This window comes from Dromiciops gliroides, chromosome 4, assembly GCF_019393635.1.
Source record: "Dromiciops gliroides isolate mDroGli1 chromosome 4, mDroGli1.pri, whole genome shotgun sequence".
Taxonomy (NCBI): domain Eukaryota; kingdom Metazoa; phylum Chordata; class Mammalia; order Microbiotheria; family Microbiotheriidae; genus Dromiciops; species Dromiciops gliroides.
The window spans coordinates 411,910,539-411,933,475 of NC_057864.1; the positions used below are offsets into that span (position 1 = coordinate 411,910,539).

At 37.8% G+C, this 22,937-nt stretch overlaps 1 protein-coding gene across 1 annotated transcript in view; it reads left to right on the forward strand.

Annotated features, from left to right (window-relative positions):
* Positions 1 to 22,937, forward strand: part of KIF25 (kinesin family member 25) — a 91,201-nt gene that overhangs the window by 62,566 nt on the left and 5,698 nt on the right. Inside the window, exons 9-10 of the mRNA XM_043963678.1 lie at positions 8,191 to 8,367; positions 10,090 to 10,241. Of these exons, the coding sequence (XP_043819613.1) occupies positions 8,191 to 8,367; positions 10,090 to 10,241 (329 nt within the window). The remainder of the gene's footprint in view (positions 1 to 8,190; positions 8,368 to 10,089; positions 10,242 to 22,937) is intronic.

The window sequence follows — 22,937 nt, forward strand, 5'->3', positions numbered from 1 at the left end:
AAAGGAGCTAGCACAACCTTAGGTTGTATTAATAAAAGTATTTTGGACCTCTGATTTCCATTGGACACATTATGTCTTATCCCCCCCATTACAATATAAATATCTTGAAGGCAGACCCCATCATTTTATCTTGATGTACCATGTTCCACACAGGGTACACACTTATAGCCAATTTCCATATGCCAACTAGTGTAATGGAAAAACCAATTAGACTTATACTTTTCAATGTATACAATCAAATTTTATTAATTCTAATTTTATTAATTAATGTGCAAACAACTAAACATCAGCCCTTCTAAGAATAAACCACCAACCTGCTTCTTAGAGATCCCAGTATTCATGCCAGTGTTGCCTCTCTGCCCAATACCAAATGTCCCTCTCTCCAATGTGGTCATTGGGCAAGTCTCCATCAGTCAACATTGCCTTCAAGTGAACTCGGGCTTCTTGAATCTCAAGTACAGGAGTCTTGACTTACTTATGATCCAAGAGCAGACTAGTAGTAATGGCTTCCTGTTGGGTTTCTTATAGTTCTAGCTATATGTGTTTCTAGTTGGTTCACTGCATCATTTGATTGGTAGTTCATTACATAATCTACTTTTTTTTTTTTTTAGTGAGGCAATTGGGGTTAAGTGACTTGCCCAGGGTCACACAGCTAGTAAGTATTAAGTGTCTGAGGCCAGATTTGAACTCAGGTACTCCTGACTCCAGGGCCGGTGCTCTATCCAATTACATAATCTACTGATAAAGTTTCTTCATTGGTGGTCTGTCCTATCACGTATGCTTATCCACATATGCTTATCAGTTGTTTATGACATACATGTTGTTTAGTAAATCATACGATACTAGGGCTTCTCTTATTATTGAAATACAAGTTATAGGAAAATAACTTATTCAAAACAACTCATTACAGAATAAAGGTTTAAAACAAGAGACAGTTTTGCTAAGGTGGCAAACATATTCCTACTATCTTATTAAACTTATTCTCGCTACACAGTCCTAGTGTCTTGTCCATAATGGATAATTAATAAATGTTTATTAAATAAAATAGAAAAACAAACTTTAATTAAACCTGTTTAGCATTGTATAGCACAGGGGGCAGCTAGGTGGCACAGTGGATAGAGCACTGGCCCTGGAGTCAGGAGTACCTGAGTTCAAATCCGGCCTCAGACACTTAACACTTACTAGCTGTGTGACCCTGGGCAAGTCACTTAACCCCAATTGCCTCACTTAAAAAAAAAAAAAAAGCATTGTATAGCACAGATTCTCAGTCTAAGTTCTGTAAAACTTAGGGTGCCATTTGTTTTCTTATGGGATGACAGAAATTTCTCATAAAGTAGCTCCTCAACCCCCACCCCTTTCAGCTCCCTTTTCTATGTAATTTCCTCCCGCTACAGTGTAAGCTTATTGAGGGAAGGAACCGTCTTTCTGCTTATATTTTTGTATTACAAGTGTTTAGTACAGTATCCAGTGAGTGCTAGTAAGAAATAGGAAGAGCGTAGTAAATGCTTAAGACAATCAAAAGCAAAATTGATTCTAATTTACTTAACTTTCATAATAAACAAATTCCATTTATTATGTATAGAGAAAAGTCTGTCAATCAAACCAAACCAACCAGTTGTTTCCTAGAAAGAATGCCAAAGAAATTTGAAAATTCCCAGTACAGAGGAACATATCCCACTTAATTGGTTCAATTTTATTATTCTTCAACCCATTTTGTGATGCTATTTGCAGTCAATCATAGCACAATTATAGCTTTATGAGGGGAAAACTATGAAAATCTTTACAGAGTAGTAGCTGTAACTTTACTGATAGCTTTGTATATGGCAGTAAAGTCCATAAAAACTATTTTCCAAAGTTCACTTTCTTTCATCTTAACGAGCTCCTTTTGTTCATAAATCCTTTTTATAAAGATATCAATTTTTCCCTTTTTATATTGCAATATATTTGATTTAATCGTAGTTTTAGTAGGTAATAAATAACTCAGCTCCAGCAGCAGCTCTCTGGAAAAAATTCCAAAATGAACAGTGTTGCCTATAAAATGCCGTATTTCAGGAAAACAGTGTGATCAATTTCATTTGGCCTTCCTCTAGAATCCCATGAATTTATATGATGAATGAATTAGTATGGTGAGGGCAAGGTACAAGGTAGTATATCATTTCCATTTTCTAAGCAGAGGAATTTAAACATCAAGACTTTTCTCACTTTTGAAATTGCTAAATATCCTTCATAAGATGTTTTAACTAGAAAATATAAAGTAAATGGGTTTCTCTTTCAGGAGAGGTCCCTTCTTACCTTTATTCATTCATTCCATCCATTCATTCATTCATTATTAAAATGTTTTAGTTAATGATTAAATTTACAATAGAAAAACAATACAATTATCCCTTCCACATCACAACTTTCCCCTTCAAGGTTTCCAAATACCATGGGTTGGCATAAGAAAGTAAATGGGAATTTTATGGAGAGTTTTACAGAGGCCACAGATGATACACAAAGGCCAGCAGTCAACACAGAACCTGTGACCAAATCCTTAACCCAAATTTTACAATAAGGTATGGTAAACACCCCATAAAAGAAAATGAGAAAAATTCAGACTTCTTCTCTGGTACAAAGGGAGGGCCAATAAGTTTTATGTGGATTTTCCGAATCACGGGGTCATCACACCCCTAACTCCTGCAATGTGGAAGGGATAATTGCAAGATTGGTTTGAAATTTCTGACCGAAGGACTACATAAAAGTTTGACAAGAAACAAAATGATTCATCTAAGTTTGGGCTGTAATACTCAAAACAAGTTCTAGTCAGTAAAAAAAAAAATTATATAGACATTTCTACTATATTAAAAAGAATTTTTCTGGACCAAAACATCAATTAACCAAATGCCTTATCTTTAGTACCGTTAACACTTCACTTAGGTTCAATATGGGAGAAGGCAGTGGGGGCAGCTAGGTGGCACAGTGGATAGAGCACTTGCCCTGGAGTCAGGAGGACCCGAGTTCAAATCCAGCCTCAGACACTTAACACTTACTAGCTGTGTGACTCTGGGCAAGTCACTTAACCCCAATTGCCTCACCCCCCCCCCCCCCCGCCAAAAAAGAAGAAGGTAGTGGCTAGGGCAGTTGTATAGAAATTTACTGAAAAACAAAAAAAATTTAAATTAAATTAAAATAAAATAAAAAGGAGGGCAGCTAGGTAGCACAGTGGATAAAGCAACAGGCCTAGATTCAGGAGGACCTGAATTCAAATCTGTCCTCAGACACTTGACACTAGCTGTATGACCCTGAGCAAGTCACTTAACTCTCATTGCCCTGCAAAAAAAAAAAGAAAAAAAGAAAAAAAATTACCTATGTAAATTAAGCTATGTAAAATTAAGAGGTATTAAAGAGATAATCACAAGAATTTAAGTACCTACTATGTGCCATGTACTCTGCTGCTTAGTGGGAATACAAAGACAAAAAGTCAAATAGTTCTTGACCTCAAGGAATTTCCAGTCTAGCTAAGAGAGATCACACATATATACATAGAATACATATGTGTATATACATATGAATACATGCATGTATGTCCTTGTGTCTATTATATATATATATATATATATACATATATAGACAGACACTTGTGTACTATAATTGGGGAGAGTGGAGGGACTAGGAAGGAGGAGGAGTAGAGAAGACTTTGAGGAAGGTGCCTCCTAACCTAAGCATTGAAGGAAACTAGGGTTGTTAAGAGGCAAAGGTGAGGAGGGAGTACATTCCAAATAAATAAGTCTTTAGGCTGAGATAATAACCAAAGGGGGGGGGGAAGCTAAGTAGAAATTATGTCTTTTCTCTAAATCACAGGAGACGACATAGCTTAATGTAATAAAACAACTATATTTTATCAAGCAAGATTTTCCTTTTAACATGCTTTTGTTTTTTGTTTTTTTTTGTCAAGGCAATGGGGGTTAAGTGACTTGCCCAGGGCCACACAGCTAGTAAGTGTCAAGTGTCTGAGGCTGGATTTTGAATTCAGGTCCTCCTGAATCCAGGGCCAGTGCTTTATCCACTGTGCCGCCTAGCTGCCCCTTTTTAACATCCTTTTAACAGATGTTTCCTAGGGGAAAAAAATGCCAAAGAAATTTTACAATCACTAGTACAGAGGAATTTGTCTAATTAGTTCAATTTTGCTATTCTTCAACTTGTTTTTGTGGTGCCATTTGCTTTTAATTTGCTCTAGTGGCAGAGGATATTTTGAATGGTGAACAGGAATAGAAGTCTGAAGATCTTGGTTATTTCTTTGATTTTATCACTCAATCAATATGATGTGGTTTTTAATAAAAAGCATTCTATATTCTATGTAAGATAGAGAAACCAAGCCTCGCTTTCTCCAGTGATTCTTTTTCCTATAGAAAGTAACTTGCTTTCTCTTTCATTTTTTTTCTGTTTTCCTTTTTCTCTATCATGCTGGTCATCAGAAGATACTAAATGCCTACATAAAGGATCTGAGAGGTCATCGAGGCCAGTACATGAAAGGATCCCTCATACAACACTTCTGCCAAATGACCATCTATCCGCTCCTTTAACAAGGAGATCACTGAGGGTTTCTCCCTCCCACATTGATTCTTTTGTGAGGGCAAACTAAGCCATCTTTTATAGTTCTTTTTTTTTTTTTAAGTGAGGCAATTGGGGTTAAGTGACTTGCCCAGGGTCACACAGCTAGTAAGTATTAAATGTCTGAGGCTGGATTTGAACTCAGGTACTCCTAACTCCAAGGCCGGTGCTCTATCCACTGCGCCACCTAGCTGCCCCAAACTAAGCCATCTTTTGCCTCATCTAGCCTTTAATTATTAAATGGGAATTGCCTCAGACAAAATGAGATCTGGGAACCACCTAGCTTGAAAAAGCCAAGGTCTTCCACTGTATCCTGAACCATTATCAGTCGAACCGACCTATGTCTTACTACTGTACTCCCATGACTCTGGAGGAGAGAGTGAGGATGATGACTGCACAGCTCTGAACTCACTTAAATCCAGTTCACCTGCAAGTCAGGACATCACCCTCTTAATGTCATGGTTCTCTTCAAGAATTTAGGATGAACAACAACACTGTTAAGGAGTCCCCCCACCCCCACAATTAAAATTGTTTGATAGTTCTAATTGTTAGGATGTTCTTTATAGGGAACAAAAATCAGCCTTCCTGTAATTTCCACACTTGGGGAGAATTCTGTCCTCTAGAGATAAGCAATATGTTTATCTCTTCAAATATTTAGAGATCATTATTGTGTTTCCCCCGAGTCTTCCTTTTTCTGGGCTAATTAGCCTTAGCTTCTCAGTCTTTTTCTGGTATGGTTTTGAAGTGATTAACAGTCCTAATTGTTTCCTCTAGACTATGCTCTGATTTGTCAAAATCTCTCTTAAAATGTGGTACCCAGGGGGCAGCGAGATGGCGCAGTGGATAGATCACTGGCCTTGGAGTCAGGAGTACCTGAGTTCAAATCCAGCCTCAGACATTTAATACTTACTAGCTGTGTCACCCTGGGCAACTCACTTAACCCCAATTGCCTCACATACACACACAAAAAAATGTGGTACCCAGAATTAATGCAGTGTGCTCAATTCCATATGTGGTTTGACCCATGTTCAACTCATGCAGGTTTTAAGAAGTTTTGGGGGGCAGGGAAATGAGGGTTAAGTGACTTGCCCACGTTCACACAGCTAGTTAAGTGTCAAGTTTCTGATTCTGGATTTGAACTCATGTCCTTCTGAATCCAGGGCTGGTGCTTTTATTCACTGTGCCACCTAGCTGCCCCCAGTTTTAAGAACTCTTAAGGTGGATGTTGGTAAACTATTGTGCACCTGAGATCTTTCATCTAATCCATGTTTATCTGTACATATAATTAGATGCCCTGGAGAAAGGAAATGTATGTGTGTGTGTGTGTGTTTTTAAAGAAAAACTTTTAAGTGAAGAATATCTAAAATTAACTGCAAACCCTATCTCAGTTTCCAATTTAATTCCACCACAAAAAGAGCAGCTATAAATATTTTTGTACATGTGGGTCCTTTTCCCTTTTTATGATCTTTTTGGGGAAAAGACCTAAAAGTGGTATTGCTAGGCCAAAGGGTATGCACAGCTTTATAGCCCTTTGGGCATAGTTCCAAACTGCTCTCCAGAATGGCTGGATGAGTTCACAGCTCCACCAACAATGCATTAGTGTTCCAATTCTTCCACACCTTCTCCAACATTTATTATTTTCCTTTTTTGTCATATTAGCCAGTCTTATAGGTGTCAGGTGGTACCTCAGAGTTGTTTTATTTTGCATCTCTCTAATCAATAGTGATTTAGAGCATTTTTTCATATGGCAATAGCTAGCTTTGATTTCTTCATCAGAAAACTGCCTGTTCATATCCTTTGACCATTTCTCAATTGGGGAATGACTTTGATTCTTATAAATTTGGTTTAGTTCCCGATTTATTTTATTTATTTTATTTATTTATTTATTTATTTATTTATTTAAGAAATGAATCCTTTATCAGAAATACTGGCTATAAAAATTGTTTCCCAGTTTTCTGCCCCATGACTCTTTCAGTCTCCCTGATTCCTCAGAGATAGCACAGTATGGAAGAAAGAGTAGATTTCCAAATTCTTTCATATCTCTGACATGTAATTGTCAAGGCTTAAAGACAAATGCATTTGAAGGAAGCAGTTGTGTGCACACTATCTCCTCACCTCCTTTGGAATTCAATTTCTTTCTGCCCTTTGGAATTTGAAGGTCATTCTCCTTGATTAAAAAAAAAAGATGGGGGCAGCTAGGTGGCGCAGTGGATAGAGCACCGGCCCTGGAGTCAGGAGTACCTGAGTTCAAATCCGACCTTAGACACTTAACACTTACTAGCTGTGTGACCCTGGGCAAGTCACTTGACCCCAATTGCCTCACTAAAAAAAAAAAAAAAAAAGATGGAACTAAAATAGAAACTGCTTTCCTTCTGTTGTCTCTTAATATTATACCATTTGCCCTCAACACTGGGCTTTGTAGTCTTTTTCCTTTTTACTATCCTCAGTGACACATAACAAAAGTTTTAGCTCATTCTAGATTTAGCCTTCCTGACACTAGTGTCATAGTCTTGTCATTCTTTTGTATTTGTTCTTGGTTATTTGTCTTCTTGGTCTGGCTAGAAATTGACTCCACTCATTGTTTGACTAGGAGACAGCTAGGATGGATCTTCTCCAAGCAGGAAGTAATTCCACCATCACAATCTTCCAACCCAGTTCTCAACAATATTCTTTTTATGTGACCCTTGAACATAAAATTAATCAGGAGTTACTCGGTGTTCTAAAGCTTACCCTATAGCTTTGGAACAGCAGACGGATCTGTGTTGTGCCTAAGTACTAGATAATCCCCTGAAAACATGGCAAAACCTTGAATGGTTAGGGCAGTTGACAGTCAAGATAGAGTAGACAGTAATTTTAATGAGGTCATCTAAAAAGGAACTATTTAAATGGAAAGTTTGTGGGGAAAAATAGGGAAAACTGGAGTAAATCTCAATAAAGATAGGAGATATATATGTGTATATATATATATATATATGCATATATTTAAAATATAGAAAACATGTAGCAATGCTAAAAGTTGCCTTGCTTGCTGTTCTTGGAAATCTATCAAGTGCTAAAACTCACCTCCCATGGTTTTAATTCAAGGAAACATGTCTTCTGTGCTCTTCATCATAAAAATGTTTAGCGTTCTAAAAGTACCAATTGTTAAGAGTTGGTTTGACTATAGCCAAGATGAAATCTTGGCCCCAATTCAGTTATTTGTTCTATAATTTAAAGACCATGGTTGTTTTCTTGTTGGGTTTATATTTTTTTTTTAGTGACGCAATTGGGGTTAAGTGACTTGCCCAGGGTCACACAGCTAGTAAGTGTTAAGTGTCTGAGGCTGGATTTGAACTCAGGTACTCCTGACTCCAGGGCCGGTGCTGTATCCACTGCGCCACCTAGCCGCCCCGGGTTTATATTCTTGATATCAGCATAAACATTATCATAAACTCACTGTCCTTGAGTCTAAGTGATTTCTGGGATTATAATCATTTTGCAATGAAAGCTACTATGTTAATGACAGCTTATTGACATTGCAGAGGTGCCCTTTGGTATATTTTATTACTTTGTCTATTTTTTTTCTCCTTTCTCTCTTCCTTTTGTCCTCCTCCCCTAACCCAGACTTCTTTCAGAAAATCCAACAGTAAACCCCAGGGTTGAGGTTTCTGTGGTTGAAATATATAATAATGAACTCTTTGACCTTCTGGCCAAAGACAGCTCTGGAACAATATTTGGTGTGAAGCGTGATGTAATCACAACCAAGGAAGGAAAGAGTAATGTACCTCTGTTGACCTATGAGTGAGTACATCATATAACCTCCTATTGGAAATGTTTCTTATTCTACAAGGTGAGAAAGACACATATGATGCAGTGAGGGTGAAAACGAATGCTATCCCAGCCATCCAGATTAGCCATGTCATGCTTTTCATCAATGAGGTGACAGGAGCCCTAGTAAGATCATTATCACTCCCCAATCTACTATGTAACCTACTGCCATGTCATTATAGTCAAACTATTTGACTTCCAAAGCCAGCTATGTTTGGGTTACTTAAGACACTATTCACTTTCAGTGGAAGATGTTTGTTTTTCTTCTCTCTCTCTCTCTCTCTTTGGTATTTGTTTTTCTTAGATGATTATACAAGTTAACTTTTCTGGTCTTTATAAGTCACCTGATCCATGACACCTTCTTTAAATGACACAACCAAGTTGTAACTGGCTTTATCTTATAAATATGTTTACAAATAGATTTATATAAATTGAACAGATATAAAAGAAATGCTCTTTTTAAATGACTAGAGAAGCTTCTTATTTGAAAAGACTTCTAGGGTAATTCCTAGTTGATTCAATGGGTAGACTACTGGATCTAGAATCAAATAAACCTGAATTCAAATCCAGCCTCTGATACTACTAGTTATTTAACTTTGAGCGAAGTCATAGCCTGTCTCCCTCAGTTTCCTCCTTTGTAAAATATGAATAATAATAGCACCTATCTCCCACAGTTGTAAAGATAAAATGAGATCGTATTTGTAAACCACATTGCAAACTTTAAAGGTTGTATAAATGCTGGCTATTATTATTATTATCAATAAAAATAATAAATGAAGAACTATTTTACTGAGCAAACGGTCACATATAATTTACATTTCTTATTGATCTAAATTTTCACCTAACAGATTTGCTTAATACAAGGCCACACCAATATTTGAAATCCAGAGAGAGAAGGAAATTTTAAAATGCAGAAAGATGAATAATTATATGTTATATATATTCTCAGATAAACAAGCAGGAACAGTAAAGATTCCCTATTGCTAACTTTGTCTATAACCCTGCTCACACTTTTGGCGCCAGCTCCTTCTTTTAGGACTTCCTCTGTTTGGCCCTATATGCTTCTTGGGTACTACACTTTGCATCTCTGCTAATGGTACCTGTTAAAGTCTAACAATAAGTGTTAGAATTATTGATTAAATTATTACTAAAGATGAATAAGTGAAATAGACCAGAGAGAGATGTGAGACAAGATCAATGAGATATGAATTGACAGGCTGGCAAGACAGATGGGATAGTAGGTCCCATCTAAGATGTGTATCCATTTTTCTCTGTAGACCTTCAATAAATTTCTATTAATCTTTCATTTGAATGAAAACCACTTTTTAAGAAGTACGAAAAGCCCAGTAGACCCATATGAAAGTAATAGTTATGTGCAAACCACTGAGGAAAATCCAGACTACTCCCTCAAGCTGACTGTTAAGGGTATACCACAGAGCAAGCAAAATCATTGTGGCTTTATTTCTAATGTGTTTTGTGTCTGGCTTTTCAGTTTTATTTTTTAAACAAACTAAATATCTCAAGTGAATTTATATAATGGAATTCTGTCAAGCCATATTGTGTTTGAGAAGTTGGAGATAGGGGTACATAGGATGATCTCCCTGCCTTGCCCCAGTCAAACTTAGAAGGGTGTGTTAACCATAGAAAACTTGTTTTCTTAAAAAAGCCGTTACCTAATAGTGATTCATTCTCCAGGCTTGTAGAAAGTACTGCTGAATTTATGAAGCTAATCAACAAAAGCCTGCAGCTCAGAGTGAAACACCCCACACTGGTTCATGCTGATTCCTCACGTTCTCACTTGGTGGTTACAGTTACTCTCACAGTATCTGTCCCTTTTGATAGCTTCGGTAAGTAGAATGAACAGTTTCTAAAACAATTCTCATTTCACCGTTTCTCCTGGCACCCCATGGCACTTAACATATGTTTATTGAATCAGATTGAATTGAAAGATGGAAGGTTTGTCCTTATCCCCCATGACAGAGGTCTCTCTTGCATTGCAGTCTCAGATCTCAGATCTCCTGGAGTTTGTTTGTTGTTGTGGTGGGGTTTTTTTGTTTGTTTTGTCTTGTTTTTTGGTGATGCAATTGGGGTTAAGTGACTTGCCCAGGGTCACACAGCTTGTAAGTGTTAAGTGTCTGAGGCTGGATTTGAACTCAGGTACTCCTGAATCCAGAGCCGGTCGGTCCTCTATGCACTGCATCACCTAGCTGTCCCTTTCCTGGAGTCTTAAAAGGCTTTTTGTCCCATCCCAGCATGGCCTTACTGTATGCTCTGTCTCCTAATGTATTAAGAATTCTGCTCACCCTGAGTTCAAATCTGACCCCAGACACTTGACACTTACCACCTGTATGACCCTGGGCAAGTCATTTAGCCCTCATTGTCCTGAAAAAAAAAAAAAAAGAAGTTTGCTAAAGGCTTACCCAGTTTTTTCTGATCTCACTTCAGAATCAGAAAAGGCAGCAAGATGTTGGAGGGGACCTAGCTGAGGGCTTCCTGTGGAGAGGGGGAGGAAGAGAGCTATGATACCTGTCAGGTCATCCAGCTTTCCTCAACATTAAGAGAAATGGTTCCATGGCAACTGTCCCCATGCAACTGTTATGACAAGAGATTATATAGCTGGACCGTCAGGAGATTTAAGGAATAACTGCTACAGATAGTCAATAAGGATTGGTTAAGTGATTTTGATGTGCCATGCACTGTGCTAAGTAAGTGCTAGAGATACAAAATTAGAAGGCCCCAAACAGGCCCTATTCTAAAGAAATTCTAATGGAAGAGATAACATGCAAACAACTATGAAAAAACAAGATATATATGTACTAAACTGGAGATAATCAAAAGAGGAAAATCACTAGCATTAAGGGAAACCAAGAAAGTGTAGCTAGAATTTGAAGGAAGCCAAGGAGGTCGGGAGATGAAGATGAGAAGGGAGAGAATTCCAGGCTTGGAAGACAGCCAGAAAAAATTCCAGGGTCTGATGCCTCTCCCATATGACAATAGTCCGACTACTTGGAATAGAACTATATTATATTAATTATTAATTAAATATTAATTATATTAATAGAATTATATCCAAATATAACTCCCCTCCACCCCAAGTCTTCTCCTAGTTCCTTCAACTAGTCCTTATATAATACCAACACAAAGCCTTTTACCCTCCTGTTTGTACTCCTCAGAACTGTCTTACAGTTTCCTTATCTATTAGGAGGTATTAGCTCCCTATTAGCCATTTTTATTCCACCCTTTCCAGTCCAAAGATTACTTTATCAAAGCAAAATAAGTTTATAGGATTGTAGCTTTACAGCTGGAAGAGACTTGTGGACCATATAGTCTAACCCATCTTTTTATAGACTAGGAACTGAGGCACAGAGATACTGCATTGCCCAGGTCACACTGGTAGTGAGGGAGCAGAGGTAGAATTTGAACCCAGGTCCTCCTCCAGCCCATTTTCATTGGAAAAGTTTATTTCCAGTCTCTCATTGAACAGGCTCTTCCTTCTGTTGTCCATTGTCACTATTCCATTCATTCTAAGTAGGTGTCCTAAAACTTCTTTGATCTTCCCTGCCCCCCCACCCCCCCATAGCTTTTTTTCTACAAATGAGCACAGCTACCAAAGTAGCTTTAAAGAGACTCACCCTTTTTGGTCATCCAGCTTTCCTCACCCGCTGTGGCTCTTTCTAATCTTTAGCATTCTTGGTATTCTTTTTGAATGGCTGTACCACACTTTTGTATTCCTTCTCCTTTCCCTTTCCTTTCATCCACTTTTTCTTTACATGTCTTTTTTTAAAATGAAGCTGGGTAATAAGTTATTTTTGTATCCTTATTGTGCTCTTTCCTCCTCCTATTAATTCTTTCTTTCTTTTTTTTTTTGCGGGGCAATGGGAGTTAAGTGACTTAGCCAGGGTCACATAGCTAGTAAGTGTCAAGTGTCTGAGGCCACATTTGAACTCAGGTACTCCTGAATCCAGGGCCAGTGCTTTATCCACTACGCCACCTAGCTGCCCGCCCCCCTACTAATTCTTTCTTAAGAGATTCCCAGTCCTTCTGGACTGCCTTCTGTAGAGTTTTAGTCCAGAGGCTCCTACTTCTATTTTATCTGGACTCTGAAATTCTACCATCCTAAATCTCTGATGCTCATCAATAATCTACTTCCCTCCCAGTTTCCCACCATTTCTACTATGGCTGTTTCTTCTTCTTGGTAAGAATTGTTAGAGTGGATAGAGCACCGGCCCTGGATTCAGGAGGACCTGAGCTCAAATCCAGCTTCAAACACTTAACACTAGCTGTGTGACACTGGGCAAGTCACTTAACCCCAATTGCCTCACCAAAAAAAAAAAAAAAAGAAAAGAAAAAGAATTATTAGAAAATGCTTTTGTGAATAGAGCCCAAATCTGTTCCTCTACCAGTTCAACTCATTCATTATTCCTAGTTCTGTTCTCCAGTGCCAAGCAGGACATGTCGAATCCCACATCATTTTTAGACTGGTGCAGACTTGTGATTTCATTAGCACAGGGAACTCCAGCAGTGGAAACATCCCTTAATGCATATCAGCAGCTCATTTGCAATTTACAATCTTGGAGAGTTGCCTATGGGACTGAGAGGTTAAAGGACTTGCCTGGGGTCGCACATCCAGGATGGGCCAAAGGCAGGATGTGAATTCAGATCTTCCTGACTGTAGGTCCAATCCTCTACTACATCACACTGCTTTGAATCCTACCTTATAATAGAAGTCAAGTCAATATGCCAGCTACATGTTTTGTAGACAGAAAGTTTCCATAGGGTTCATAGATAGCAAAACATATTACAGGTTGTTGGTGCTGCCTGTCCTTTAGTCTTTTTTAGGTAGAAACAGAAGGCAAGGAGATGGAGGTCAAACAAACCCTTTGTGATAGAGACCCTGGACTGATAGATCTAGGCTATAAGAAAGACTATTCCTATCTGGGTCAGAAAAAGGAGTATTAATATAATATATCGTTGGGGCAACTAGGTGGCGCAGTGGATAGAGCACTGGCCCTGGAGTCAGGAGGACCTGAGTTCAAATCCAGCCTCAGACACTTAACACTTACTGGCTGTGTGACCCTGGGCAAGTCACTTAACCCCAATTGCCTCACCAAAAAAAAAAAAATATATATATATATATATAATATCCTCCCCGTCAATATTCCCTCCATGTTTACCAAAACTTAGATATCTATCGATCTATAAATTTAAATAATAGAAATGATTTTTAATAAATCTATATTTAATATATAATTCTATCTAGTTAGATATCTAACTGGATAGACAGATAAGACCAAGAGTTCCCAAATCCCATTTGTGATTTTCAATACACAGATTTTCATCTGCATAGGAGTGACAGTTTAAACCACTGGAGTTTATAAGTTCACTGAGAGAGTATATGGACAAGGCCCCAGGGCAAGCCCTAGAGTATGCCCACATAGATATGGATGATGATCCAGCAAAGGAGACTGAGAAGGAACATTCAGATGAGGAAAACTAGAAGAAAGTTGTGTCATGAAAACCCATGGAGGGGAAAGCATTCAGAAAGAGAGGGAAGGGAGAAAAGGTCATCAGTGTCAGATGCTACAGAGAGATCATGCATGATAAAGACTGAGTAATGGCCAGTAGATTTTGCAAGTCTGAGATTATATTGTTAACCTTTGGGAAGAACAGTTTCATATTTTATAGAGCTAGAAAAAATACTAATAAAATTCGTCTGGAGGAACAAAAGGTCAAGAATATCAAGGGATTCAATGTGGAAAAACTGAAGGAAGCAGGCTTAGCAGTAGCAGATCTCAAAGTACATTACAAAGTGGTAATCACGAAAGCAATCTGGTATTAGCTAAGAAATAAAGTGGTAGATCAGTGAAATGGATTAGCTGCATTATACACAGTGGTAAATTACTATAGTAATCCAGTGATTCATAAACCCAAAGATCCAAGCTTTTGGGACAAGAACTATTTGACAAAAATTGCTGGGGTGGCTAGGGAAATTGGAAAGCAGTTTAGTAGAAACATGGTATAGACCAACTTCTCAAACCATATACCAAGATAAGTTCAAAATGGGTACATGATTTAGACATAAAGGGTGATATAAGCAAATTAGAGGAGCATGTGAAAATTTCACCTGTCATATCTGTGCATAAGGGAAGAATTTATGACCAAACAAAATGTAAAGAGCATTATGGAAAGTAAAATGGATAATTTTGATTACATTAAAGAATTTTTGCACAAATAAAGCCAATGCTACCAAGATTGGAAGGAAATTTTAAAAACAGGGAAAATATTTACAGTAGGATTCTCTTATAAAGACCCCATTTCTCAAATATATAGAGAATGGAGTCAAATTTACAAAAATATAAGTTATTCTCCAATTGATAACAAAGGATATGAACAGACAGTTTTCAGAAGAAATCAAAGCTACCCATAATCATATGAAAAAATGTTCTAAATCACTATTGATTAGAGAAATGCAAATTAAAACAACCCTGAGGTATTACCTTACATCTCTCAAAAAGGCTAATACGACAGAAAAGAAAAATGACAAATGTTAGAAGGGATGTGGAAAAACTGGGACACTAATGCACTGTTAGTGGAGTTATGAACCAATACAGCCATTCTGGAAAGCAATTTGGAATGATGCCCAAAGGGCTATAAAATTGTATGTACCTGTTGACCTAGCAATATCATTACTAGGTCTGTATCCCAAAGAAAAAGGAAAAGGATTTCTATGTACAGGGTGGGCCAAAATCACAAAAGGATTTCAATATTTAATAACTCCTTTATTTTTTGTTTTTAATTTATAATACCATAGCATCATATATAGTATATATAAGAAATGAATTTATATTGTGTGTGATCAAATCTCAGAAATGGCAAAAATAAAGAAAAATAATTTTCAAAAAGTTATTAAAACAAAAAACATTTTAATTAAAAAAAGTTATTAAAGCATCATGACATTTGGCCCACCCTATATTTATTTATAGCAGCTCTTTTTGTGGTAGAAAGAAATTGAAGAGATGCCCATCAGTTGGGGAATGGCTAGACAAGTTGTGGTATATAATTGTGATGGAAAACTATTGTGCTATAAGAAATGATGAGCAGGATATTTTCAGAAAACCTGGGAAGATTTGTATGAACTGATACAAAGTGAAGTGAAGAGAACCAGGATAACATTGTACATAGTAACAGCAATATCACACAATGATCATCTGTGAATGACTTAGCTATTCTCAGCAATAAAATGATCCAAGATAATCCCTAAGAATTTATGATGAAAAATGCTATCTGGGGGCAGCTAGGTGACACAGTGGATAAAGCACTGGCCCTGGATTCAGGAGGACCTGAGTTCAAATCCAGCCTCAGACACTTGACATTTACTAGCTGTGTGACCCTGAGCAAGTCACTTAACCCTCATTGCTCTGCAAAAGGGAAAGAAAAATGCTATCCATCTCCAGAGAAAGAACTGATAAAGTCTGTGCAAATTAAAGCATACTTTTTAAACTTTCTTTGTTTTAGGTTTATTTGGGGGGGGATGTTTTCTTTTACAATATGGCTAATACGGAAATATGTCTTGCATGATTGTACATATATAACATAGATCAAATTGTTTGCCTTCTCAAGAAGGGAGTAGGGGAGGGAGAGAATTTGGAACTCAAAATTTTTTTTAAAATGTTAAAAAATTTATGTGAAATTGAGAAAAGAGAAAAAAGAAAAAAACAGTTTCTCCAATTGTAGGGTTAAAACTAGGTTATAAAGGGTTGAAAAGTGAGTAGGATGTGAAAATGTAGAATAGGTATTGTTGGCACTTCTAAGAGTTAAGCTGCAAAAGGGAGAGATATAGGACAATAATTTGAGGGGATGGTAAGGTTATGTGGAGAGTTTTTAATGATGAACATTTTTACAAGTAGTAGGGAATGTAAGGAATTAATTGTGATTTTTATAACCCCATCTTTGCTTCATCATGGTCAGACTGAAAAGATGCAAGCTTTAAGAGCCTAAGAGAAGATGGGTGTGTACTTTAAGAGATTATAGGAACAAACAACACAAAGAACATTTATTGAATCAAAGTATCAAACTAAGTACCTATCCCCCACCTGGGAGTTCCCCCATGCCCACATGGGCCTGGCCAAATTATAATGGGGACAGCCCAGGGGGTATGTTAAACCAATTGAAGACTCAAGCTAGCTATAGAACCACCCTTCCCATGAGAGAGTCAGGAAGGGGGAGACTTTCAGAGAGTGGAGGAAGGTTGGGGGAGGAGGAGGAGGAGGAGGAGGAGGAAGAACTGGTGAGTTTGTGTTGTTGAAGTGAGGCTGGCTCGTTAAGCCAGCTGAGCTGCCAACAAGTTTAGGGTTTGAGTTAGTTTTTGCCAGACCCAGGCTGTTCTGAGTAGCTGAGGAAATAGAGCTTATTCAAGGTACCTGGGGGCCTTTTTACCCTAGAGATTTAGATTCTAAGCATCTGGGAAGAGGGTCATATTTTCCCTTTCTCTATCCCCTTTCTCATTGTACCGGGCTTTATTAACTCCACTTGTGTTATATTATTCCCATTAATAAAATCTGATTTGTTTGTGGAAAAGAGGCTGTTAATCTCCTTTCTTATTAGTCTGGGAGACATAACTGAAAAATAGGCAGTTTGGAGAAGGGGAAACTCTGGACCTAGAGGTCACTCATTGTTTTCTGAACCCCAATATTACAGTGATCCACCCAATTAACTCTCACACACTAAATTTGGCCCGAACAGGAAGAAGCCAATGAATGAAAAGAAGTTAGGGTTAAATTAGAAAATGGGGAGCAGCTAGATGGCACAGTGGATAAAGCACCAGTCCTGGATTCAGGAGGACCTGAGTTCAAATCTGGCCTCAGACACTTAATACTTACTAGCTGTGTGACCCTGGGCAAGTCACTTAACCCCCAATGCCCCGCAAAGAAAAAAGAAAAAAAAAAAAGAAAATGGGATGGGAAGATTATTGCCCTTAGAAAAAAGGACTACTTCTTCCACTAATATTGGAGCAAAGGAAAAGATAATTTGGGGGAGGGGTAATGTTGAACCAGCTGAGAGTAAATAACAAATGTGTCATTAAATCAGTTGTGTGACTTCCTCTAGCAACATAAAAGTAGGAAAGAAAGGAAATGGTGTGGGGAGGGGTTTAGTAAGGGATGAGCCACAGTAGGTCAAAGGGGAAAGGATTTAGAGAAGCAAGGAGAGCACAAACCTGATCTATTATAGCATTAAGACTTTGAAAGGGAGCAGCTAGGTGGCACAGCGAATAAAGCACTGGCCTTGGATTCAGGAGGACCTGAGTTCAAATCTGACCTCAGACACTTGACACTTAATAGCTGTGTGACCTTGGGCAAGTCACTTAACCCTCAGTGCCCCGCGCAAAAAAAAAAAAAAGTGAAAGACTTTGAAAGAAGGGAAGTGAGAGCATAGAAGGGACAATGGACTAGGAAATCAGGGAAGAAAAGAATCATCAGACATTGCAGAGGATGAACTTTATGTTTAGGAGGGATGAGGCACAGGGAGAAATGGAATGATAGGAATTTATGATGAGATAAAGAAATTTAAAGGTTCTCTGATTCTTGGGTTTAGTGATGAGATCAAGGTTATGATCATCCACATATATTGCTGAGATGAAGTAAAAGTGATGGTCATGGGAATCAAGGAGGTTGATGAACTGGGAAGTGAAGGTGTTTGCATTCAAGGTCACACAGAACACATTCAGAGAGTAATCAGGAGGGGCACCAGACCACCACAGATGAACCTCTGTGGATTCCCTAGAATCTTACCTGGCCACTTCTGCACTCTTCCAACAAAGAACTGTGAATCTCACAAGTTATGAGCCAACTTGCTACTGTGTTGTACAAATCAGCATGCACTGATGGAGGGAGTAGCTCACCAGTGAAGTCACAGATCCATCAGAACATCCAGGAAGACCAGTATTCCCAGAAGTCCAAGAGGAAAACCTGGATAGACCTCACATGGGAGTCACAAATATAAGATAGAAATATAGACTGAACCTCAGAGGTCATCAAGTTCAATCGCCTCATTTTTACAAGTGGGGAAACTGAGGCCATAGCAGAGCCAGGACTCAAACTTCGATTCTCTTGATTCCCAGTTTTCCCCTTTCTTTTCATCATACCTGGCACTGCTTTACTTAGTCAGGATCTCCTTTATACTTGCTATTGTCTCTTCTATCCTAGAGGAAGATTGTCACATGTCCAATTGGTCCAGTCACCACAGCAAGAACACCTGGGATTGATTTCTTGTTTTACCACTTACCAGCTTATGTTTTCTTAGGCAACTCAAACTTTGTGAGATTCCATTTCCTTATCTACAAGAATAGGCCTACTGGGCAGAGGCAAGTAGGCTGACTATCAGGAAGAAGTACAGTGAGTGCTTCCCAAAACTTCTCCTGACAGATCTAGATAATGAACCAGAAAATTCAAGAATTTCAAGAAATTGGGAAACTCAAGGGAAATTGGGAAGAAATGTAAAATTCAAGAAAAAATCAAAGGAGTCATTTATCTATCCCACTGTGGCACAGGGAGATAAAGAAGTGTATAGACTCTGGATATGTGGTCCAACTAAAAGCTACTAGCACATTCTTGCACCCCAGAGCAAGATGAGGACCCTAACCTCATGCAAGATTCAGGAATAGGTGCCAAGTGACAGCTTTGTCACCCACTACCCAGTTCTGGATTACAGATCTAGGAAGGACAGATGAGGGGACCACCATCTAGAGGTGATAATCCAGGGTAACGAGTTATTAGGCGCAGCTAGGTAGCACAGTAGCGCCTGTAGTCAAGAAGATTTGAGTTCAAAATCAGCTTCAGACACTTACTAGCTGGGTGACCCTGGGCAAGTCACTTCATCCTGTTTTCCTCAGTTTCTCATCTATAAAATGAGCTGGAGAGGGAAATGGCAAACCACTCCAGTGTCTTTGCCAAGGAAACCTCAAATGGGGTCAAAAGACTCAGATGACTGAACAACAACAACAACAACAACAAAAAGGAGTCATCATGGGCCCTGGGATGAGTACTGATTAAGAAGCAAGTGGTTTAAAATGCTATTATTATGACAGGGCACAAACTTAGGTGAAGAAAAAAATTCCAAAACATCTACAATCAAAGTTTCAAAGAAAAACACAGCTTAAACAAAGATAAATTGCTTTCATTCTAATATGGGGAGATGATATGTGTGTCCCTTTTGAACTCTATTTTTTCTATCAACAACAATCTTCCTTCTCTCTCTCCCTTCTCCCAACTGAGAATAGAAGAAAAACAAACCCCTTGTTACAAACATGTGTAGTCAAGAGAAACTAGTTTTTGCATTGGCCGTGTCCAAAATAAATATGCAAGTGATGTAGATAGATTTATGTACATATATACAGGGTCTTAGTTCAAGCTCAAGTTCAACCCAGTATGAATCCTAAAGAGGATAATCAGGGCAAGAATCTTAGACTAAAGTGAAGCCTATAGTTCTTTCACACTGAAGCGGCAGAGTTGTGGCAGATTCCTTTAGCAGTCTGCTGTGGCTCATACCTTTGCCCAGGGTCAGGAACTTGCAGAGCTCAGACTGGGTGTGGAGAGGGGCAGTATTCAGACTTTTCCCTGGATCAGATCAAGATGAGAGAACTCAAAGCTTGTAGGTACTCAGCCTGAGTTGTCCCTGAGAGCCTGGAATAATACAATATTCAGTCCCCTGAGAAAGCAGTAATAGGATCAGCCCAGACCTTCCCAGAATTGTGCAGCCCCTGTCCCTAATATAATATCTAAAATCAGAAAGTAGGGTGAAAAAATGAACAAACATCAATCCACCATAATACACTATTATTGTGACAGAGACACTCAACGAACAAACTCAGGTGAAGAAAATAATTCCAAAACATCTACAAGCAAAGTCTCAAAGAAAACCATGGCTTGGACACATATTCAATTGGAATTCCTGGAAGACTAAAGCAACTGTTTGGGTTGTTGTTTTTGTTTGTTTGTTTGTTTAGTTAAAAATGCTTTTATAAATGAAATTAGAATTCTAGAAGAAAAAAATTGGAAGAAGAAATGAGAGCTATGAAAAAAAAAGAATTGGAAAGGGAATTAACAGCTTAGCACAAAAGGTAGAAAACCTTGCCCAAGCAACAAATTCCCTAAAAATTAAAACGGACGAAATAGAAGATAATGACTCCATAACACGACAAAAAAATATTAAAACAAAATCAACAGACTGAAAAAGCAAAAGCTTCAAGGTATCTTTTACCAAAAAGAACTAACGTTGAAAGTATTTTGAGCAAGAAAAAAAATAAGAATCATTAGACTACCAAAAATCCAAAAAAAAAAAGAGCCTAGGCATCATATTTAAAGATACTGTAAAAGAAAACTGCTCAGATCTCTTAGAACTAAAGAGAAAAGAAGTAGAAAGAATCCACCAGCCACCTCATGAAAGAAACCCCCAAATGAACACTCTCATGAACATTATAGTCAAAATCTAGAACTTCCAGGTCAAAGAAAAATATATATTAGCATCCAACCAGAAAAAATTCAAGTAATGAGAAGCCCATTTGAATTTCACATGATTTTGCAGCCACAACTTTAAAAGAGTGGAGAGCTTGGAATACAGTGTTTCAGAAGGCAAAAGATAATAGGTTGGGGTGGCTAGGTGGTGCAGTGGATAAAGCACTGGCCCTGGATTCAGGAGTACCTGAGTTCAAATCCGGCCTCAGACACTTGACACTTACTAGCTGTGTGACCCTGGGCAAGTCACTTAACCCCCATTGCCCCGCAAAAAAAAAAAAAAAAAATATATATATATATATATATATATATATATATATATATAATAGGTTTACAGTAAAAAATAACTTACCCAGCAAAACTACATATAATCCTACTGTGGAAAAAATGAACCTTTAATGAAATAGAGGACTTTCAATCATTACTGATAAAAAGACCCAAGCTCTGTAGAAACCTTGAAATTCAGACACAGAGTTGTTGAGAAACATAAAAAAGGTAAATACAAATGAACACTCAAAGGATTAAACAAAGACAAATTGCTTACATTCTAATATGGGGAGATGATAATATCTGTGTCCGCTCTGAATTCTATTTTTTTGTCAACAAAAATCTTCCTTCTCTCTCTCCCTTCTCCCAATTGGGAATGGAAGAAAAACAAACCCCCTGTTACAAACATGTATAGTCAAGAAAAACTAATTTTTATGTTGGCCATGCCCAAAAGAAATATGTATGTGATGTTGAAAGGTTTATGTACATCTATAAATATATATCCATATGTATACCTGTAATTTCTTATTGTATAATAGTAATTCCTCATGTATATACTGTAACTAATTCAGCTATTCCCTAATTTATGGGCACCCCCTCAGATTTCAATTCTTTGTTTCAAAAAGAGCTGTCAATGTTTTTATATATCTTTAGAGTTAGTTTTACTTAGGACTAATCCCTCCCTTAATCTACCTTCAACCTAATCCCTTCTCCCCTTTCCCTTTCTCTTTTGAGTGAATGAGCATATTGATCCTTGCACCACCTAAATCAATGGTTTTTGTGAGGAAAGTGGTTCATAAACTATGTAAAGTGATATAAAAATATACATTTTTAATGCCCTCAAGTTTCTTTTAGGGCTTTGTTCCATTATTTCCCTTTGGTTTCCAGCATCAACAACCTCTCTAATGTTCATGTTCTGTCTACAAATATATTACATGATGTCTTTAAAAACAAACAAAAGCCTTTGACTCTCTTGCCTACTTGACCTATATCTTTTTATTGCCAAGATTCTCAAGAGTAATCTGCCTCATCGCCCCCAGAGAATCTCAAAAGCAGAAAGGAGATCAGAGGCTTAGCTAGTCCAACCTGTACACAAACAGGAATGCTTTCCCATAGCCAGCAAGAAGGCATTCAGCCTTTGCTAGTAGAACCTACTGCCTTCCAAGGCAACCCATTCTATTTTTCAACAAATCTGATTGTTAGGAATATTTTGTTTTATCTAATTCCTTAAACTTTATTTTTTTAATTGACATTTTCTTTCCTTCTTATCCCATTACGTCCCATTAAAGAAGAAAGAAAAACAAAATTCTTACAGCAAATATTCATAGTCAAACAAAATCAATTCCCATATTGACCATATCCAACAAATATATATGTTTCATTCTATATCCTAAGTCCACTACCACTCACTAAGCAGGTGGCATGTTTTATCATGAATCCTCTGGAATTATAGTTGGTCATTGCATTGACCAGAGTTTTAAAGTCTTTCAACGTTTTTATTTTTACAACGTTGTCATTATTGTATAATATTATGTGTTATGTTATTATATAATATTGTTATTATATAATATTATAGAAATTATTCTCATTTTTCTCATTCTACTCCATAAACTTTTATAAAAGTCTTTGCAAGGGGCAGCTAGGTGGCGCAGTGGATAAGCACCAGCCCTGGAGTCAGGAGTACCTGAGTTCAAATCCGGCCTCAGACACTTAACACTGACTAGCTGTGTGACCCTGGGCAAGTCACTTAACCCCAATTGCCTGACC